The sequence below is a fragment of the Desmodus rotundus genome, chromosome 13 (assembly GCF_022682495.2).
Source record: "Desmodus rotundus isolate HL8 chromosome 13, HLdesRot8A.1, whole genome shotgun sequence".
Classification (NCBI taxonomy): Eukaryota; Metazoa; Chordata; class Mammalia; order Chiroptera; family Phyllostomidae; genus Desmodus; species Desmodus rotundus.
In genome coordinates this window covers 27,218,781-27,239,772 of record NC_071399.1, presented here as the reverse complement: position 1 = coordinate 27,239,772, position 20,992 = coordinate 27,218,781, and the positions used below count along the sequence as shown (strand labels likewise).

The following is a 20,992-nucleotide window of genomic DNA, read 5'->3' as shown; positions in this document are numbered from 1 at the left end:
ATTGTTTTGGTCAGCAAGCATGGAGATACTTGTGTTCACTATTTTGACAGCCAATTTTAACCCCAGTGCCAAATGCGGTCCGTTGGTAGTATTGTACCAAGAGTGACTCTGACGTCAAGTCCAGGATGTGAAGGGTTTGCTGTGAATAGGTGACATCGTCCACCATGAACACTGACGCTATGCATGGTCCTATGGAAATTCCTGTTCTAGAGGCTCAGTTCTGAAAATCCAGTTTCTCACTTCACGAATCCACAATTCTCCATGTGGAATGTTCTACCTCTAACCCAAGAGCTGTTGTGGACCCCTCATTAAACCTGGAATCCATCCTACTTCCTTACCCACGATATGACTTTATCTTTTCCTCCCAGTTTAATCACAAATTAGAACTCAGAAGGAGAGAAAAGAGAGAAAGACTAGAAATCCACACTTACAATTGAATAGCTTCAATGTGCCAGGCACTATGTGAGGTACTTTCTGTACTTGATCTGACTCGATTCTTGTAAGAACCCCATGAGATTCACATGATGACCTCCACTCGTGACAAGCTGGGGTTCCAAGAGGTTAAATTACACGCTGGAACAAAGAGCTGGGAAATGGGGATTTGAACCCCGGTTTATTTTACTCATTGTGTGTAAAGCCCTGGTATTTTATTCACGAGGATACAAAGTTCTAGAGATGGCAAATGGCTGAGTAAAAGTCACAGGGCTCCTTTGCAGAAACAAGAACTTGGACCCAGGGTTTCTATTTCTCACTCTAGTTTTCCTAGGCAGCTAGCTGTCTCTCTAATGTAACCAATGATTTTGACCCCAACTCAAAACATTTCCTCTGCAGACCCCGATTCTCTCTCTCGGAACACGGTGATGCTTTGCAACCGAATAAATAAGAAACCAAACCCACAAAACATACTGGGCTTGAAAAAGCAAGACCCTCCAGTCGGCAGTCTTCAGTTTGAGCACATTCGGCTTCTTCTCGTAGTCCGTGGCCTTGGACGCCAGTGCGTGGTGCACGCTCACTGCATTCTTCAAATCCTCTTCAGACAGCGACTTCTCTGGCTTATATTCATCCTGTAGGCGGACACAAAAGAAACAAAGACGAGATCGTGTTTAGATTTCACCTCTTGAAAAAACATAAAAATACAAGGAAAAGTTTTAGAACGTTCACGATGGTGTGTGAAAAATGTGAAATGAAGGGCCAGTGAAGATAGCCCCTCATTTATTTGTAAATGAATTATTGTATTTGCTACCTCACAAATGCCATGAAACATCCTGCTGCTTGAAAAGAATGCTCGGCATGAGAAAGTGCACTTTACTCAGGGGCACTTCGGAAGAAGTTGATCGTAAGGAAGGCAAATAGCTAAGGTAGGCCAAAGATGAAACACCTGTCACCCAGGTTCTGCAGCGGTTTGCAACGAAGCTAGGTACACAGTTAGGGTGCTGTGGTTTCAGGGGTAAGTAGATAAATGCAAAAGCTTCCAGACACCCATTAACAGAATTACATGAACGGCGAAAACCAGGCCCCTGTTTTCTTTGCTCTAAAGGCAGTACGCTGTCCTGCTACTTTCTTTCAAGGCTAGCATTATCAAAAGAAAAATGCACAGCAAAATGAAATGACTTTTCTCAGCTGTTTTCTGAGAGGACAACCAGTTTCATAATCAGGATAAAGCTTAGCTGTATTATCATAAATTTGAAAAAGGGGTAAAATTATGTAAAAAGGAAGGTGTCATAGATAGATGCAATTTTATCTTTGGGCATGATCTATATACACAGTTCATAGCATTTATAAAGGTTATTTTATGTGGCACCCTCTAAACATGCCTTAAAAAAATCCCAACCAGTAGAATAATAAAGATTTAAAACAAATTTGTGTCTATTATTATTACTACTACTATTATTATTTTAGCTAGTAGTTTTACTGGGTGGTGGTGATTATTATTCTATCCAGCAGGTTTCCTGGGTCCATCAGAATAAAAAGGCCTCTGAACCCACGTAAATTAGTAAACATTACAAACTGTTGTCAGAGCTGTTTTCTAGCGTGTAAAGTCCTCTCTCCCTCCTGCACATATTTCATCAGGTACGATGCTGAACTTGACCTTCTGTAAAGAGGACATGCATGTGCATGCACACACAGACACGTCCACACACATGTGCATGCACTTCACTTCCTAATTAGCAGTAAAAGGCTAAGGGAAGGCATTCCTATTACCACAGAACAGTTTTATAAGTTTTCAAAAAAACTGCAATCAGACTCTCCCATACCCCCCCCCCCACCACATCCTCTCCACAGAACAAGCAGTAATTCTAGTGTCCTCCTGCCACCACTTCAAACTGGGTCGGAAACAAGCAGCAGCTGTCTGTCCCTAACGCGCACCGTCAGGACAGGACAGCGCTAAGAGCCAAAGGCGGGATGCTCCCAAACACCCGGGAGGCACGGCCTGCACTATGAGGACTGCCCACGCGTATTATGTCAAATGATGACATTTCCATTTTAAGATGGCAACGAATCTATTTTACAAAGCCTGCAGATAAAGAACTGCTGTTGACAATAAGTTTTCTGGAGACATATGATGAGTAAAGGAGAATAAAAAGAAATCTTAAAAAATAAAATAAAACATATTTCCATGTATCTGTTTTTCTGTGATTACCTTTAATGCAGAAAACTATAATATACTTTTGTTTTGGGGTTTTGTCTTTTTCAAATGAGATTTTTCTTAGTGACTTAGCATTCCACAGATTTGCAAACCTCTACGAAACCCCTCCAGCCTTACGACTAAGCTGTAACAGAACCCTGCTGAGCTGGTCCCCACTCAACCACTTGATTCCAGACGGGAATCTGAGGAGAAATGACTTGGGCCCAAACTGTCTTCACGGAACTGGCAGGCCACTTCCATTTCCATGCGTGCGGACCTCTGACACACCTGATCTGCGGGTTTGCACACAGACCAGCCCGGAAATTTTGAATGCACCATTTTTGATGTTCTTAGTCAGTAATTTGGGCTTTTATCTTAATTCCTTCTCATTAGTTTCTTTTGGTTAATTTCTCTTGTGGTTTGAACTTAAGATGATTACTTAGTTCTTTTGCTTTTCATATTTCTTCTTTAATTAAGAAAATTTAAGGCTGTAATTTTTTTCTCTGAGTACAGGTTACATGCAGTTTGAGAATGAAGAGTACGTTTTTATTATTTTCTAGATAGGTTGTAGTTTTATTTTTTGATCTTTTCTTTGATCTTTGTGTTTCTCAAACTTAAAGTACCTGAAGTTTTAGTTATTTATCATTATGTATTTCTAATTGTATTGGCTTGTGACCAGAGAATGTGGTTTGTAAAATCTATTTTATTACCTTGAAATTTGTTAAGGTTAATTTGTGAAGGCTTTCCAGCTACATTTTTGATTTTTGTTAATGTTCCACAAACATACAAAGTAAGTTTATTCTTTGAGGGATAGTTATATTCAAGTTTATTGATTCAATTCCTCTGTTACATTAATTTTTTCTACTGCTTCATCCTCTTGAGACAAGTATTGGTGTACATAATCTCTTTCTTCCGCTATATCATATTTTATATGCATTTCTAATAGTTTTGTTTTCCATTTTAGTTGCTATGTTGTTCGTATATTTAGTTTATGACTATTATCTCCCTTATAACTACGTGCTAGTTATTATGTTAAAATGTTCTTACCTATTTGATGCTCGGTTACACAAGATAGAAACTTCAAAGGTTCCTTCCCATCAAGGCTCTCCACTGCAAGTTAAAACTTTTAAAGTGATTTCAATTCCCTCCTGCCCCGTCCCATTCATCCTAAATTTTGCTGAAATGGTTCAGAATGTTTTATTCTGGGATCTTATTAAAGTTATCTTGTATTATGAATTTTCTACCAGAAGAAACCTTATTTTGCACTTACCTTACACATTAGGTTTAACTGCGTCTGTGTTTCACTGCTCACCTACTCTCTCTCTTTTTTCTCCATCCTGCATTCCTTCCCACTCACCGGTCTGTCAGTGCTATTCTACTGTCTCCTACCTTCCAGTTTTACAAAAGTCTAAAGCCGTTTGGGTTCTAATTTCCTTTTCTTATCTTTTCTGTTAAGAATCTCATCGGGGTTTCTTTTTATCCTTAGAACGCAGGAATTTTTGCTAGGATATGCCTTAATATTCTCATCCATCCAGTCTGGAACTAAAAAATTTCCACCCCAACTCCCTCTTATATAATCATTTCTTGGGCTGCTAACTGCTGCCAGACATACCTGGTCATGCAGACAGGTGCCCACACAGATTTGTGGTCTCCAGCTATGGCTGCACCCAGTGCCAACCCACCACACTCTTGCCTGTCCACAATAATCTTCCTGTTCCATTTGACCAAATGCCCACCATTCTCGTCAACACCCCTAGTTCCCCATGACTGTGGTTAAGAACATCGGTGCCTGGAATTAGAACTGTCTAGCTTCACGTGACTGGTTCTGATATGATCCTTAAGGTTTCCGTGACCTTGGACCAGTTAATTAAACTCGTTAAGCCTTGCTTTCCCCGTGATTAAGTCATGATGATGCCTTCCTCATAGAGTTGTAGGATGAAATTAAATGAGGTTTTTCTAAACTCAGTGTTTCATAGCATACAGCAAGCACTCAAATGCTAGGTGGTATAATGTTTAGTAGTAATTTCGTAGTAGCATATGGCTTGACCTAGTATTTTATATGAGGTTAATCTTGTAAATATCAAACTTTCTGCTCACATAACCTATCAACACCTGTATTTTGTGACCACCTTTATCTTTTCTCCTCCTAAAACAGTGAAATCCTGATCAAGGCTAATCGTGCTCTCAAATCTACCTCCATCAACCTTCCCTAGGATTTTATTTAATTGGTTATAATATCTTCTATCTCTTTACATTGTTCTCTATCCAATGGCTTTCCCCCTATAGCCTGTAAATACACTCAAGGTCTCACTTATCTCTGTAACTTCACGGTCCCTCCTGAGCACTGCTTTCTCTGCCAGCTGCCAGCGCTCCCTGCGCCTCTCTGCGGGACGAGTCAGTAGTGCACACTGGCTGTCTTCATCCATTAACTGCCAGCTTACTCTTGAACCCACTGAGACCTGGAGTCCACGTCTGCACTTCACTGAAGCCGCTCTGGCACAGGTCAGCAGGGGCCCCCTAATGACAAAACTCAACAGATTTCTTTCAGTTCTCATCTCATAGCGCCCGAGGGAGTCAACAATATTCTTGAAATTCTTTTTAGCTTGTTGTTAGAAATAATCTCCAGGTGTCTGTCCTACCTCTGCTGACCATGACTTTGCTATCTCCTCTTTAGCCCATCCTTCAGATGTCAGTTCTGCCATTGGCCTTCATCCCTTCTCATTCTGTAAGTTCCCCCTGGGACGATGACAACTACTGTCAATAAACTCCCACACAGGTCATGAGTCTAACACACTGCCACGGGTGAGCGAGAAAAACAAGACCAAGTGACGACCTAGACCTTCATACTTGGAGTATACGCTCTCTGCTGATATTTTCTTTCAAAATCAAGCTTAACGGACGATATCCTCAGAATTCTCTAAAAGTGCAAAGAATTTTAAAGTGCAGCATCTGTTCTAGCCCTAAGTAAAAGCTGACTAACTTGTCGACATGGAAGAACTGTGCCATTGCTTTGGACTCTAAGGAATTTCCTGAGCTGTAAGACCCTGACAGCTCACCGTACACTGAGTGGAAAATAATGCAAGGACAGAGGAGGAAGGCAAGCGCTATTTAATTAGGATGAGACCAAAGTCTAGGAATTTTAAGTTTAACAAGCTTCTGCTTTTCTGGTTGACAATGATATTATTTTACCATTAAAAAAGGCAAAGTACTACCAAAATACATTTGGAATTCTGAATTCCCGTGTATAAATGAAACTCCAAATCCATAAAAAAATGAGCAAAACCCAGGGCAGATTGGAAAGATCAGGGTTGATAGCTGGATGAAAAGAAGTGATTTTATCCTACAGAGTTCATTCTTACATCTTTATTTTTCACTGCATATAGTAGAAGATAGTGTTTCAATGATAAAATTGGGAAGGAAGAAATAAGGGGTAAATTATTATAATCGAACCACTTCAAACCTAAGATTCTTGGCAGTGCAAACTGAATGTGAAACAGAGAGCAAGATAAGTTCAATCACAAAATCTTCTGTAAGAAAAGAAAATGCTCCATGGTATCTAATTACTATCCATTCTCTCCAACAAATGAAGGGTGAAAATGACACCTAAAACCATGTTACTCCCCTCAGTGTTCACCTCCGATCTATATCTTTTTAGCTATTATGATTCATTAGGGCATTCCATCATTCTAATAAGCACAAAGAATGTGATTTCACAAAGCTATTTTAAATTCATTGAGAGCATGAAATAAAAAGCTCCCCCCCTAAAAAGTTTGTTAGTTACATCTCCTGTGAAACTGAGTCGCTGCACACCAACACAATCACTACACATGTGCAAATAATTGTCATCAGCCTGAAAATTGTGCTCTCGGGTGAGTATCAAGTCCAATTTGGAAAGTACCCAAATCTCAACGAAATCCATCACCATCATTGAGAACATGCTGTGATTTCAGTTTTCAAAGTATTATTTACTTCTAGACTTACCAAGCAGGCAAAATTGCTATACCTAATGAAAACAATTTAAAACAAAGTTGAAATGGTCTTCATTTCCCTGAGCACACCCACTGAGAGAATAGACAGGAAAACCGAGAACACATTCTTGCTTGAAGTTATGAGGCTACTTATAAAAATGTCAGCAGTTCAAGTAAACTGGACCCTAAATTGTCTATTAATTCCTGATTTTAAAAAGGCATTAAAAGTATTTTCATAATTTTAATATTTTTAAACATTTAAAAAAAGTATTTCTGGTTAGATATCTTTCTAAGAATAATTCAGCTTCATTTTTCTTTTACTTGGGAGCAAAGAAAGTGGTAGATTTCCACAAATCTGGAAGCAGAGAGTATAGCGAATCAAAGAGAGGCACGTTTTGCCCATCACTGAACTCACCATATCCGTACCTGAAAATCATTTATTTACAGAATTTTAAAACTCAAGGGAACCTAAAAGAGCATTTCATCTAATAGGTAAGCAATTTTAGAGCCAGAAAAGTATGTCCTATATTACTGTACTGAGGACAATTAAGAGAGAACAAGAAAGTTAAAATCAAAAGATTCAAAATATTTATATTATTTTGTTCAATTAGCATGTATATGGTGCCTTTCTTCCACGTTACAGCAGCGTGGAGCTGTGGTAGGACCTTTGTCCGCACTGAAACCCTCTGCAACACCCCCCACCCCGCCGACTCACACAGAGGGGAGCCCTCCCTCACAGACACTGTGCAGCATGAGGCCCTGGGCCTGCTGTCTCAGTAAGGCCCCAGACTTCAGTGAGGCACAGGAAATTTTCTAAGATGACTCTGGTGATTTGTCTTTTCAGTGACTACTCAGCTGAACTGGAAGAGAGTTAGAGCAGATAACTATCAGCAGCCCTCAGAAAGGTTAGAGAATTCCTTGACTCAGCATCTGAAGAAAGTGAAGTCTTAAAGTGTTTAAGCAGAAAACACACCTCTGCCCCCTTCCATACTTCTGCATTTCCAACTAAGACAGCGATGAGTGTTTATGGGTGAAAGCCTACTTTGTGCCTTCCTCTCGGATGCGGTGTTCTCTAACCTCCTGTCAAAGGCGGCCCTTGTCACTGCCGGTCACCGTGAGGTTGTGTCTGTCCATCAGCCGCCCTCCCACCACTCAGTTCTGAGCCCTATGAGCCCAAACCGGTGTCTCCTTCATGCTGCCCTCTACAACTTGCACACGGCTGGTGTGGGTATAATGTCTGCTCCAAGGAAGGTGGGGAGTGAGAGCCAGAGGGAGAGGAAGCACTATTGAGGGACCTGAGCAGCAAATGGAAACAGAGGCTTGATCCCTGGACCTACCTCACACCCAGGTAACTTGGAGGAAGCCGCGAAGCTCTGCATCCTTTCCTTATGTGGGGGCAGAAAGCCCTTCAGGAATTAACCAGCTTGGTTTGCTAAGCACGAGAACTGGAGCTGTGTTTTTAAACAGGAGCCAGCACAGTCTATATGTCTTAAACCCCAGAGACAAGGGTATGTTTTCAGTGATAATGTCTTTTTATAAATTTATAGTTCCTTATAATTGTGATTACATCTAAATGTCCTTTATATAATGCTCGTACTCCTCTGTTGCACTGGGTCATCCACCTAATTAATGACTATTGAAAACTTGGATATGATCATTATTCTCCTAAGAGAACATGACTTCAAAGCCTAATCGACTTTTTCTCTCATGAATTTTCCATTGTGGTAGAGACTGACAGAGGGTCCATATGGCCTTTCCAAAGTGTGAAAGGGCACAGAGCCAGTGGTCTCACAAAAGGAAATCGAAATGCCCTGGACACACAGGAAAGCTTTTTGCTGTCGGGCAGCAGGCCAGCCATCGGCATGCTCCTGGCACCACGCTACCTGGCACATCGAGACGTCAGGCTGGGCGGCGGCGGCCGGGCTCGGGGCCTTGAACCTTTAGGATCTTCCTCCTGCCTGGCCCAGCTCACATTCCTGATGTCGCCTACACTTCAAACAGTGCAAAAACAAAACCAAATGTCTCTTCCCAATCAGACTTTTAAAAAAACTTTACAGGCAGTTAGGAAAAAAAAACCCAAAAAACAACCCTTCCCAGTAATGCAAGGTATCGAGAGATGATTTGGCCTCAAGGACAGGGTTTTCCCAGAACATTGTGACAACAACCTAAATGTTAGGTAACAAACTGATGGTTTACTGTCGAAAGACATGGTAAAGGCAAATATATTCTGGTTTGAATAGTTGTTTTTCTAGGTCCTAGAGATAAAAGACATCAGAAGAGTCTCGAGAACCTGGCCTGGAGAATAATACAATAATCAAGTAATTCCCTCCCATGCACAAAGCAGCCACCTACACCCATTATTCTGACCCATTAGACCAACCACCCGACGATTTCTTTTAAGGCAGCATCCGCTCAGCTTTGTCATTACCAGACCTGTAACAAGAATAGCATCATAAAGCTTACAATAAAATAGTTTCAAGAAAAAAGAAGAGACTAGCAGGGTCAGACACAAAGCCCGCAACAGAAATTGACGGAGAATTTCTGAAGCTAGGCGGTGGCAGGGACTTGGTGAAGCATTTGGATAGCAGATGACTCACTCTCAGTTCACAGATACAAAGTTAATATCCAATATCAGAAATGATGGATCGTCAGCACCAATAGGAATTTAATCATTTTATTATCAACTCATAGCAATTTCAAAATTTTAAAGCACATATGAACTGTGTTACATTAAAATGATAATATCAGGTGTCTCTGCCACAAACACTTACTGTTCCAATAATAACAATTATCAGTAGGGCAGAAATTTCTTATACATGAGCCTGGGCTCAGGGGACTGCAGGAAAGAAAGGACCAGGTAAGGAGAGGAGAGCATTCTTAGTTGGCTGGAAGACAGACAAAACCACTCTATGATAAATGCCCTGTTGTGCTCTACCTAAGAGAGTTCTAAAAACCAGAATCAGTTATTCGCCCAACTTTATTCCATTCACCCTATGTTTTTGCCAATCTGCACCAACGCATTTGGTTTAAATCATGCCACTAACATTCACTGCATAGGACCGGTCTCCTCATCTACACAGTGACCCAAAGGTCGTTTAGGGGCTGGCACCATGTTACTTCCCACGTAGTTCCCACAGTGACCTTTTGTAAATGGCTCTGACATTACTGTTGTGCCGCTCTGTGGAGGTGCTGTTTGCCTGAAAGTCAAAGGCAAACGTGACTAAGCAACACAAGCCAGGGGGCCAGAAAGAGCAACGAGGTGGTCGTGGGAAGAGTGTAACCTGCAGAGCGAAACAAGGGCTCGGATAATGTCAGAAACTGTCCCGGGGAAAGGAAGAAAGAAGAGGGCTTATTTCACGTTAGAGAGAAATCAATAGCAGGAAAGGAAAGAGGTTCAGAAGAAATGAGACGGACCCTGTGGATCTGTTATTTGCAAAAGTCACACAAAGCGGGGCAGCGACAAGGGGGAACGGAGGGAAGATCCAAGTGGGAACTACAGGTCAAGCCTTTGAGAGCAGTTGTCTGTATTCTCCGCCTGTGTGTCCTGAACTCCCATTCCACCCTGGCTTCCATGCCCGGCATTTCACTGTGGCTGCTTTATCAATATTGTCTTTGTTGCTGAAATCAAGGGGCATTTTCCAATTCCTATCTTAAGCTTTCCACAACATGGCAACATCCTGCCATCTCTCGGCATCTGTAGTGTCTCGTCTGTTCTTCTGTCCTCCCCGCTCTCCCTCTGGTTTCTTCCTGGCTCTGTACTCGCTGCTCAGGCTCCTTCACCATCTAGTCCTCTTCTGGCACAAATGAAGTGTCTGTGTTCCACTGGATCTCTCCTCCGTCTTCTCCTCACTCTGCAAACTCTGAGAGATACCATCTACTCCCACGGCTGACATTACCAACTATTTTTTAAAAGATTTTATTTACTTATTTTTTAGAGAGCGGGGGAGGGAGGGAGGGAGGGAGAGAAACATCAAATGTGGGAAGAGTTCCCACCCAGATGGCGGACTGAACCTGAAACCCAGGCACACGCCCCAACCAGGAACTGAACCAGCGAAGTTTTGATTTGTGGGATGATGCCCCATGAACTGAGCCACACCAGCCAGGGCTGCAATTACCAACCACTTTCTGAGGACTCCCCAGATCTGTGTTTCTAGGCTCCCTCCTCAGCTCCAGATCTGAATATTCATAATTGTTGGTTGGACAGATCCATTTACTATTACTCCACAGACACCATGACCTGAATGCTGCAAACTGAGCTCTCCTCTGAGACCCTTCCTCCCTTCCTGCTACCCCTACCATAGCCGAGCTAACCTGGTCTCTATGCCCCTGATGGAATTTGCCTCCATCCTATTCTCTATCCTGTAACCAGACTGATCTTTCCAGAATATAAATCTGATTATGTCGCAGCCCATTAAAAACATTTCGATAGCTCCACATTGCTTCAAGATGAAATCTCAGCTTCTGAACAGGCTTTCTAGGCTCTTCATAATCTGCCTGGGACGCCCTTCACCTCTGCTGAACCAGCAGCTCCCCGAACGGGCTGTGGTTTCCCCCACCTCAGCCACTACACAGACTGCTCCCTGAATCCTCCATGTGACTAACTTCTACTTGTCCTTTCAGGGTAGGTTTATATATTTTCTTCACAAATTCTTTCACGATCTTCCCTTCTTTTCCGAGGCTCAGTTACGTGTCCTCCCAAATGCGTTTCCACAGCACACTGCCCCCTTTGGAGCTCACAAACTGCACTGAAATGGGTTTTATTTGTTGATCTCTGCAGATGGAGCATAAGCTCCTCCAGGGACTGTGTCTGGCTCACAGTCACGCCTCCGGCGTAACTGTTCTGAAAATCTGGCAGAGTTCTACTCTGACCCATGCATTCACTGATTTGCTTCCTCTGAGGGCCTTTATCAGAAGAGTAGTTTGTTACAGTTCAGCTGAGAATGGATGCTTTGGGTCACTTTTAAGTGTCAATCTGGGAGCCATCAAAGGCTGGAATGGTGGCAGAACGTAAGTGTTCTAGGGAGACCTTTAAGAACAGGTGCTGGATCCTATTGTCTTCGTAGCCCCACACCTGGCACGGTCCCTAGCCGTAGTCCGCTGACTGACGTCTTTGCCAAACTGAATTCAATTAGTCTTGGGCTAGAGGAAAAGTGGGTCCTTTTCTCATTACCCCTGACCCTAATAAGAGAGAACTGGCTAAAGGGGGAAGAAAAAAGGGAGGTGACTACTTTTTCTCATAGCTACATCCGAATCCCAGGAATGTTAACAGCGGCATTCAAGGGTGCGGAGGGAAGGGTGATGTGGGGCACGCACCTCACCTAGCAGGTTCTGTGAGAGCGGCTGCCTAGCATGGAGTGCGCTGCTGTCTGAACCTACCGGGTACTTGGCTGGCAGTGGGAGCAGCGCGCAACCGACACGAAAAAGAATCGGAAATTCCTTCAGGGAAGAAAACTGCTTCTTTTGTAAAGTGGACAGTTCATGACACTGTGACACCATCTCTTTCGTTTTCACAATACACTATTTATTTGAAATGTAATTTTTCAGCATTTTCTACCACTTGCTCTCCCCCATTCATACTATAATCCAAAAGAAAAAAGCTATTTTGCCATTCTTTGAACATGTCATAGTCTCTCAAATCTGTTCCTCCTCCTGTCTCTGGCTAAGTGCTTTTCATCACCTAGCCTGCCTGCAGCCTCTGCCGTGGGTGCTGACAGGCTAGGACTCCAGCAAGGCCAATGGTTAGCCAGCAACGGGGCGTGGGAAGCCCTCTGCGGACACAACCCGCACCAACACCGAGCCCCCTGCACACGCTGGAACTGAGAGGCACTGCCAAGAAGAAGAAGTCTAAATGCCCATGACTGCTGTTTCTGGGGAGCAGCCCAGTGTCGCCGAGGTCCCTCTGAGGCACGAGTCTGCGTAGCAGCAGACAGCACTCTGTTAACTGTAACTTCTCAGTTGTATCCATCTTCCTGTATGTACTGTCTCTCTGCCTTTATGCATTTTAAATTACAAACCAGGAAGAGGCTAATTAAAAACCCAGAGTAGACATATCCTTACGAGAACCTGGCCTGCTACGATTAAGCTTTCACTGACTGACGAGCTAGTCTCCAGGATCCCTGTGAAGTTTGGGGAACAGATATTGGTTGATTATGATGATAAGATTTCAAGCACTTGATGCACTTTTTCCAACCTCTCCTTTTTCTTTTCTTTTAGAGGCATTAACGGCCATAACAATACAGACTGGACACAAAGCATGGCTGCCCTTTTCCAGACTTACTCTCATCCTAAGTAGGTATTTCTCAGCAGTGCTTACATTCCTAACTGATTCAAATGAAACAGCACCTGGACACAGAGCCCACAGCTCCAGCTTGCCCTGTCCTATGCAAAAGTATCCACTGTGTCCTATGCTTCGCTGGGTACAAGGAATTCACTCAACTTCCCTAACTCCGCATTCATCTCACTCCAGAGGTGCCATAAGTATGGACATGCGGTCTAATTTTGGAGCTCTAATCCAAACTGAGGTTAAGGCTTCAAAGTTCAATTCTCTCGCCCATATTTAGTTCTTTCTCTTCTGTATCTGGATGAATCCAACTCAATTCACTTCTCTTACCTGAGAGAGAGCACAAGGAAGTAGGAAAAGCTGGTGAGCTGGAAACAGCGTCTCTCTTTGCATCACTTCTGTCAAATGTTTGACGCAAGAGTATTCTTCTCTCTGCCCAGGCTCACCCTGGGATGGAGTGGGTGGAAATCCTGCAGCTAGGTATTCAATGGAATGGTTTTGCCAAAGACGGCCATGCCCCAAATAGAGATTTTAGAGAAAATAAAAATGTAAGCCAAAAGAATAGGACTTATGCTGGGGAAACAGCTGTGACATTTGAAATTTAATTTCAAAGGCTGTTCCCACAGAGACAAAGCGAGCTGAAAGGACTAATGTGGACCCAGCATGTACACGCACGCTGCTTTGGAGGAGGCCAAAGTGCTGCTGGTTCCACAGGGAAATAAAGACAACAGCAGCTATCTGGCCATCTAAAAGCAGGGGTATCTCCTAATATCAACAACCATCTCCACTTTTCCCATTGTTCTGTCCCTCCAAGTAATGTGTGCATTTAGCAGGATGCCACAAGTCATTCGTTGTTGTTGTAAATCTTTGGGTTTCAACTAACACCACACCTTTCCCTGCAAAGGTTATTTACCCACAAAAAGAGCCCTGGTCCAAGGAATCATGTCATGCTCTACTATTCCTTACCTAATCTATTTCAAAAGAAATTTTTAAAAAAAGGGGGTTTGTGTTAAATATGCTCCTTCCCAGTCTAGACATCTGAATCAAGTTCTGGTAGAAAAATAAGAACAAAAGGGAATTACAGAAGTATTCCTTACAAAGCTGCCTGGTAAAAATACGCAAAATGTTGAAAAAGGATGTAATATAGTGCATTCAAGGTCCTTTAAAATATTGATCTGGGTGGATTCCTAAGCAGGGTTGTTTTTTTTAAAGAGAATAATTCTTTCAATTTTATTACATATGGCATTAATATTTTAAAAATGAATCATATATACTTCCCTCCAATAGTTGTACCTCCATTCCAAAGCAGTTCGTTCTCTGAGTGGTTCAGGCTGAGGGGCCAGCTGACTCAGCGTAGCAGGAGTTACCGCTCAGGGAAGGGCTCCCGCAGACGCGCAGTGTGGGAAGGCAGTTAGGGAAGTGTGTAAAGTATGTCAGGGCACGTGTTTGGGCTCCGGAAACAAAAAGCTCAAAACTGAATGAGGCAGTTTTCTTGGTTGCGGTGAGACAGACATTGTCATAAACTGCTCTTGGGACTCAAAGACCTCGTTCGATCTTCCCAGGGGTAATCTGTGAATGTGTGTTAATACAGGCACTCCCTGTTTTATTGTTCTTTGCTTTATTGTGCTTCCAAGATACTGTGTTTTCACAAATTGAAAGCTTGTGGCAACCCTGCACAGAGCAAGTCTGTCGGTGCCGTTTTTCCACAGAATTTGCTCACTTCGTGTCTCTGAGTCACGTTTTGATAATTCTTAAAATATTTGAACTTTTTCATTATTATTGTATTAGTTGCAGTGACCTGTGTCAGTGATCTTTGATGGTACCTGGGCGAGATCCTCCACCAGCAAAAAGATTACACCTCGCTAAAGACTCAGATGATGGCTAGCATTTTTTAGCAATAAAGTATTTTTTAATTAAGGTGCTTTCTTACATAATGCCATTTTACATTTAACAGACCATAATGTAAACATAACTTTTATATGCGTTGGGAAACCAAAACCCTTGGGTGATTTGCCTTATCACAGTGCTCTGGACCAAACCGGAAGCACCCGAGGCGTGCCTACGGTGTTAAACAGCGCCTGCCCTGTCCCCATGACCCGCGACAGGCAGCACTCTGCCTTCAGGAAATAAACAGATCTGTGCACAAATACGTATACTGTTATTTGTTACTATGCAAAAGTGAAAGTGGGGATGACTAAAAATGGCAAAAGATTAGATTTGGTAAGTCTATTCAATGGAAACCATTATAAGCAATTAACACGAATGCTTTTATAAGATCTATTAAGAAAAGGGGGTAAAATAAAATCATGACTTACTATTTCACAGTCACCAACTACTGGAATGACCAAAAAACATGCTTCTACACATCTTTTAATTTAAATATATTTGTGATAATAAGTAGAGTAAAAAGAAAAAGGTGCCCAGACTGTATCACAGTCCACGTAGATTTTAAACTCTTTTCCTAAGAATGGCATCAGCAAGATGGCGGAACAGGAAGTTCTCAGTTCGGGTTCCCCCACAGAAACACCGATTTAACAACGAGATACTGGTCAAAATACCTTTACAAGAATGACAGAATGCAGTTAAGAAGCTGCAGTATGTCAGGTGAGCAAAAACCCAAGAACAGCTGCACTGAAATGCGTGAGGAACAGAGATTGGGAGAAAGGTGCCTAACCGAAGGCTCCTCTCCTGGGAAGGGGGAAGGGGAGCGGAGTGTGTCCCTCATTCTGGCTCATCAGGGGGCTGCCCAAGAGAAAGGGCGTCTGTGTTGCCTGACTCAGGACACCAGTGGGGATCTGGAATACTCTGGATCCTGGCTGCAACTAAGAACAAGGGAGAGCTGGGTGGCTTGCTGCTGCAGAACCAAAAACTTCCCAAACCTGGGGAAGGACATGGACAGCCAGATCAAGCCACATGATACTCAATGTCAGAAATCAAGGATGAAGAGAGAATTTTGAAAGCAGCAAGAGAAGAGCGACTTGTCATATACAAGGAAAACCCTTAAGACTATCATCATCGGATTTCTCAGCAGAAATCTTGCAGGTCAGGAGAGAGTAGAATGATATATTTAAAATGCTGGAAGCCCCCACCCCCTGCAAAAGAAGAATAGAATACCCAGCAAATTAGTCTTTTAAACACAAAGGAGAGACAAAGACTTTCCCAGAAAAGCAATAACTGATGGACTTTGTCACTGCTAGACCTGCCTTACAGTAAATGCAATAAAAAGAAGATGAAAGGAAAGGAAATGGAACAGCAACATGAAAATACTTGAAGTATAAGTCTCACCGGTAAAAGTAAATACAAGAACAAATACAGAATAATGAAATACTGTACCAATCACTTTTAACCCTCTATAAATGTTAAAAGAGTAAGTACCAAGAACACCTATAAACCCCCAAATCTGTTAATGAGTCTACAAAAAGAAGTAAAAGTGAAGAGTTTCTGTGCGATTGAAATTAAGTTACCAGCTTAAAATAGACTGTTAGAACCATAACATGTTTCATGTAAGCCTCATGGTAACCACAAAGAAAATCCTATAGAAAGTATACAAAAGTGAGTGAGAAAGTAATCAAAAAATGTTTCTACAAAATACCACCAAAACACAAAGGAAGACAGCAGCCGAGAAAAGAGGGTCAAAAAGCTACAACAGAGAAAACTTATAAAATGCTACTAGTAAGTCCTTCTCTATCAATAATTACTTGAAGTATAAACAGAATAAACTCTCCAATCAAAACACAGAGTATCTTCGCCAGCTGTGGTCTTCTCATATACGGCATCTGTTACAGTAAGGTGAATTCCATTTATTCCTAACTTGTTGTGATTTTTTTAAACCATGAAAGGTGTTGAATTTTCACTAAATGTTTTTCTGCATCTATGGAGACGACCATGCGATTTATAACTTTTGTTGTGTAGTGAGGTTTATTTACCATAGTAACTGATGTTCACACGTTGAACCATCCTTGCACCGCAGGAATAAACTGTGCTTGGTCAAGGTGTATGCGCTCCTTTTCATACGATGTTGAGTTTTTTTGCATCTATATTCATCAGGGGTATTGAGCTGTATTTTTCCTGTAGTATTTTTTCTCTGGTTTTGGTATCAGGGTAATGCTGGTCTCATAAGATGAGCTTGGAAGTGCTCCTCCCACCCCCTTCAATTTTTCAGAAGATTTTGAGAAGCATTAATTCTTCTATACAAGTTTTATGACTTTACTGGTGAACTGGAGATTACTGATTCTATCTCCTGAGTAGGTATAGGTCTGTCCTGATTTTTATTTATTCATGATTCAGTCTTGGCAGATTGTATGTTTTAGAAATTTATCCACTTTTTCTAGGTTGTCGGTGTAACTGTTTCTTTTAATTTCTGGGGTATCAGTTGTACCCTCCCTTCTTTCGTTTCTGATTTTGAGTCTTCTCTTTTTTTTTTCTTAGTAGCCTAGCTAAAGTTTTGTCAATTTAATTGATCTTTTCAAAAAATCAATTCCTAGTTTCACTGATGTTTTTTCTTGTTGTTTTTCTGGTCTCAATTTCATTTATTTCTGCTCTAACCTTAATGTTTCCTTCCTTCTACTAACTTAGGGCTTCGTTCCTCTTCTAGCTACTTGAGGTATAAACTTAGGTTGTTTATTTGATGTTTACTTTTTTAATTGTATGTGTTTTTCTCTATAAACTCCCCGGCTAGGACTGCTTTTGCTGTATTTTGTAAGTTTTGGCATGCCGTGTTTCTAGATTTAGGGAGGCTCTAAATGCAGGTAAATAACTCAATAAAGACATATTGTTAAATAATGATAAATAAATGATAACTAATTTATAGTATAAATATCCATTGGAGTAAGTGCTGCATAGACATTAGGAAGTTTAACTTACTAACATATATTTGAAATTTCTAATTGAATGTAAAAAGAGTTTAGATATCAATTAAACAGTCTTCTGGGTGTTTGTACAAACTGAATGTCTTTGGGGTAACTTATCTGTCATTGCATAGTTTTGATAAATAAATTAATTAACTTATTTTTACCTTTTGCAAGTAAAGAACTGTTCCCTTTAGTACAGCATAAAAGGTTTTCCATCCCCGCTTTCCTCTTGGAGCTGGAAAGGAGAAAAATAAGAGTTTTATTAGGCAAAAATGAGCATTTCAGGAGAACCTACACGAACAACACGGGGATTGTGCTGCAGCATTCTTGGTTTACCAGCTATCAGAACTAGTAACGAGAACTACGGTTTTCTCAAGTTTTCCTGTGTAGCAGGCAGTGTTCTAAAAATGTTCTCCATGAAGTAGCTCATGTAATCATCACGATAATCCTGAGAGCCAGGTCTATTCCTCCTGCTTTTTACAAACCCGAAGCACAGACAAGTAATCTCTCAGGGTCACACAGCTAGAGGAGGAAGGAGGAACCCGGACCCAGCCAGCGGGGCTCCACAGTCTGCCGCGGGGGCTTCGGGCTTCGGAACTGGGACAGCAAAGGAGGCATAGGGGAAGCACGCATTAATTCAAGAGAAGGTTTAAAACGCTCATGTACCACTGCCTTTATGGCTTTGCCATAGTTTCTAGGAGTCATAAAAGAAAGTCTCAGAATATAAAAGGACTCCGCTTGGCATTTCTGCCACTCCCCCACCAGATAACTTCGATTATTATTACTTACGTGACCACCTGTGATACCTCTGCTCAGAACCTGCTGCACTGTAACATAATTTTTTGTCTAAATTTCTCTTTCAGGAGATTGTGAGTGACCTGAGAGCAGGTAGAGACCTTCATCTTTAGAATTCACAGAACCTGGCGCAGTGCAAGGCAGACATCCGCTACCCTCTTAGAATTCCTCTAAATGAATATACTTTCAGAAGCCCTTACATCCCCTTTCTTCCTATTTTGGTGGACCAAAAAGTGCATAGAATTTCTCTATTGACTTATATAAACTTTTACAGATTGTCCTAAAGCAAAAACACAGATTAGCAAAAACAGTTTAACTATGAATTCTTAATCTTAATAAAATGAACTCTGTAAATGGAAAATGCTATTTTAGAAAAATGATTGGCATTTTTCTAAACATGTCTATCCCAATAGGTAGGGAGGGCTAGTTATACTTATTCCTCTGTCAACTCTGGGACTGCCTGCAGACTGTCTTTGAGTTGGACACCTGATTAAACTAGGAAGTTCATTATTCTTAAGATTTAAATCCTTTAAATCTCCTTTGACTGAAGACTCGAGAATTCTCAGGCTTGGAAACTGGGTGGACACCCACCCACAGAACCCGGGCGCTCCTGCCAACACCACGCTGAGCTGTCCACCTGGCAGAAGAGGACTCAAAACATCCGCTCTGCAGGTTTGCAGGGGAAATTTGAAAAAAATTGTCCCATCTGTTTCTACTACGTAAGGTTTAAAAGTGTGTATTCAAAAATAAATGGTCAGAAAAGTACGCCATAACCTTTATAAAGGAAAGAGGGACTACTATAAACAGAATCTTAGATCATATATATATGATACATATATAAAAACACATATTGACTATTTTCAATAGCTATCAAACACTGACTTGGTTCACATTAGAACAGTGCACATGGAAGTGACCTCGGGCAGCAGGTGCTGGTGCGGAGCGGGACCACGGGGTGGCGGAGGCGTCAGACTGGAGCACGGACCAGCTGGTATCTGGACCTGGCTTTAAACCTATCCTCTCAGGCACCGACCCTTAAGTGGGTAACTCCTGACCAGTCCCTCGAGCCCTCGGGACTTTAGCTGCTTCATTTTAAAGTACGGATAATCCACATAACGTAAGGCAAAGCACTGGCTCATGCTGGAAAGGAATTTAGGGAAAAACTCTTTTGTTTTCTATAGGAGAAATACAGGTCCTAGGTTTTAAAGGTTTTCCTCACGGTCCTAAAACTAGTTTAGCGGCACCTTGAGATTCCTTCAGTTGCCAGATCTACAAATCTATTTTTCTGCTTTTCAAGTAGAAATCTCTTTATGAATCCATGTACACGTTCACAAAAATTTTTAACAGCCCTTTTTGATCACCACACTAAACTTATTAGAAACAAATCCCAAAGACCTCTCCAACTGAAACGTGATCTTAAGTCACCCATGGGTCACTAATGCTAAGGCAGTGGGCTTTAAAACCCTGTGTTGCATTCTCTACTTGTCCACCTCACACAGGAGTGTGAGACTGGATCTTGTTTTTGGTCAATTAATCATTCAGTTGTTGAAACCTACATGAAGCAACCAAGTCTCCTAACGAGATAAATTAGAAGCAAGCGCTCAACAGTGTACAGCCTGTGTGCTACAAAAGCGCTGTCCTAGGTGCTTTCACATGTGATAACCCACTGAACCCACACCACGACTTTAAAAATAAGGTACTGTTACTACCTCCACTTTACACACGAGGTGGTGTGGGTGCCAACGAGTGGAATTCGGGGAAGAAGGGGACCAAGTGCACTAGGGCAGGCTGGGAAGGCTCCCTAGAGGCAGGCTCAACTGCCCTGATTTTAAACACCACACACACACACACACACACACAGAGACACTGCTCCTCTGGCTTTTGCACTGTTGGTGAGGCTCCTGGTGTGAAACGCATGGGCCAGCCACCAATGAATGAGGGGCAATGTTCCTTGTAATGGTGACTAAAGAGTAGGTAAAACTGACTTCAGAGCACGTATTAGGCGTATACAACTAAGGAAAGAGTTGTAAAGTAAGTTCCATAATGGACAGGATGGGAGGAATGAGGGAGATGATTGATTGGAATCCCAATGCGTCCTAGTCAAAGGCTTTACTTACAAAGTGGTAGGGAAGTTGGTCGGTGAATGTATTTTAACAAATCTGATTGTCTACTGTGAAAAAGTGTTACTTTAGTTTTTTAATAGTGCTAAAATAGACATTATTTTTCTATCAACTGCCATTACCTTTAGATTACACTACGTTTACTACCACCTTTACTCATTACTGCCTTCGGGGCTCAGACAGATTTTTTCCCACTACTTCTTGAAATCTATACTTAATACGTTTCTTTAAAAATTTTTTTCAATTATTTTTATTGTTCACCTTATTACAAGTATCCCCATTTTGAAAGTCTTTTGGTGATCAATCTTTTTCTACTTTTGTTTATATAAAAATGTCTTTATTTCATTAAAAAT

The 20,992-nt window shown here is 41.7% G+C and overlaps 1 protein-coding gene across 4 annotated transcripts in view; it reads right to left on the bottom strand.

Annotated features, from left to right (window-relative positions):
- Positions 1-20,992, bottom strand: part of PSD3 (pleckstrin and Sec7 domain containing 3) — a 535,098-nt gene that overhangs the window by 37,625 nt on the left and 476,481 nt on the right. For all 4 annotated transcript variants that reach the window (XM_053916638.1, XM_053916639.2, XM_053916641.2 and 1 more), the window contains 2 exons: positions 17,889-17,959; positions 907-1,064 (listed from right to left, as the gene is read on the bottom strand). In XM_053916638.1, coding sequence (XP_053772613.1) covers positions 907-1,064; positions 17,889-17,959 — 229 coding nt within the window. The remainder of the gene's footprint in view (positions 1-906; positions 1,065-17,888; positions 17,960-20,992) is intronic.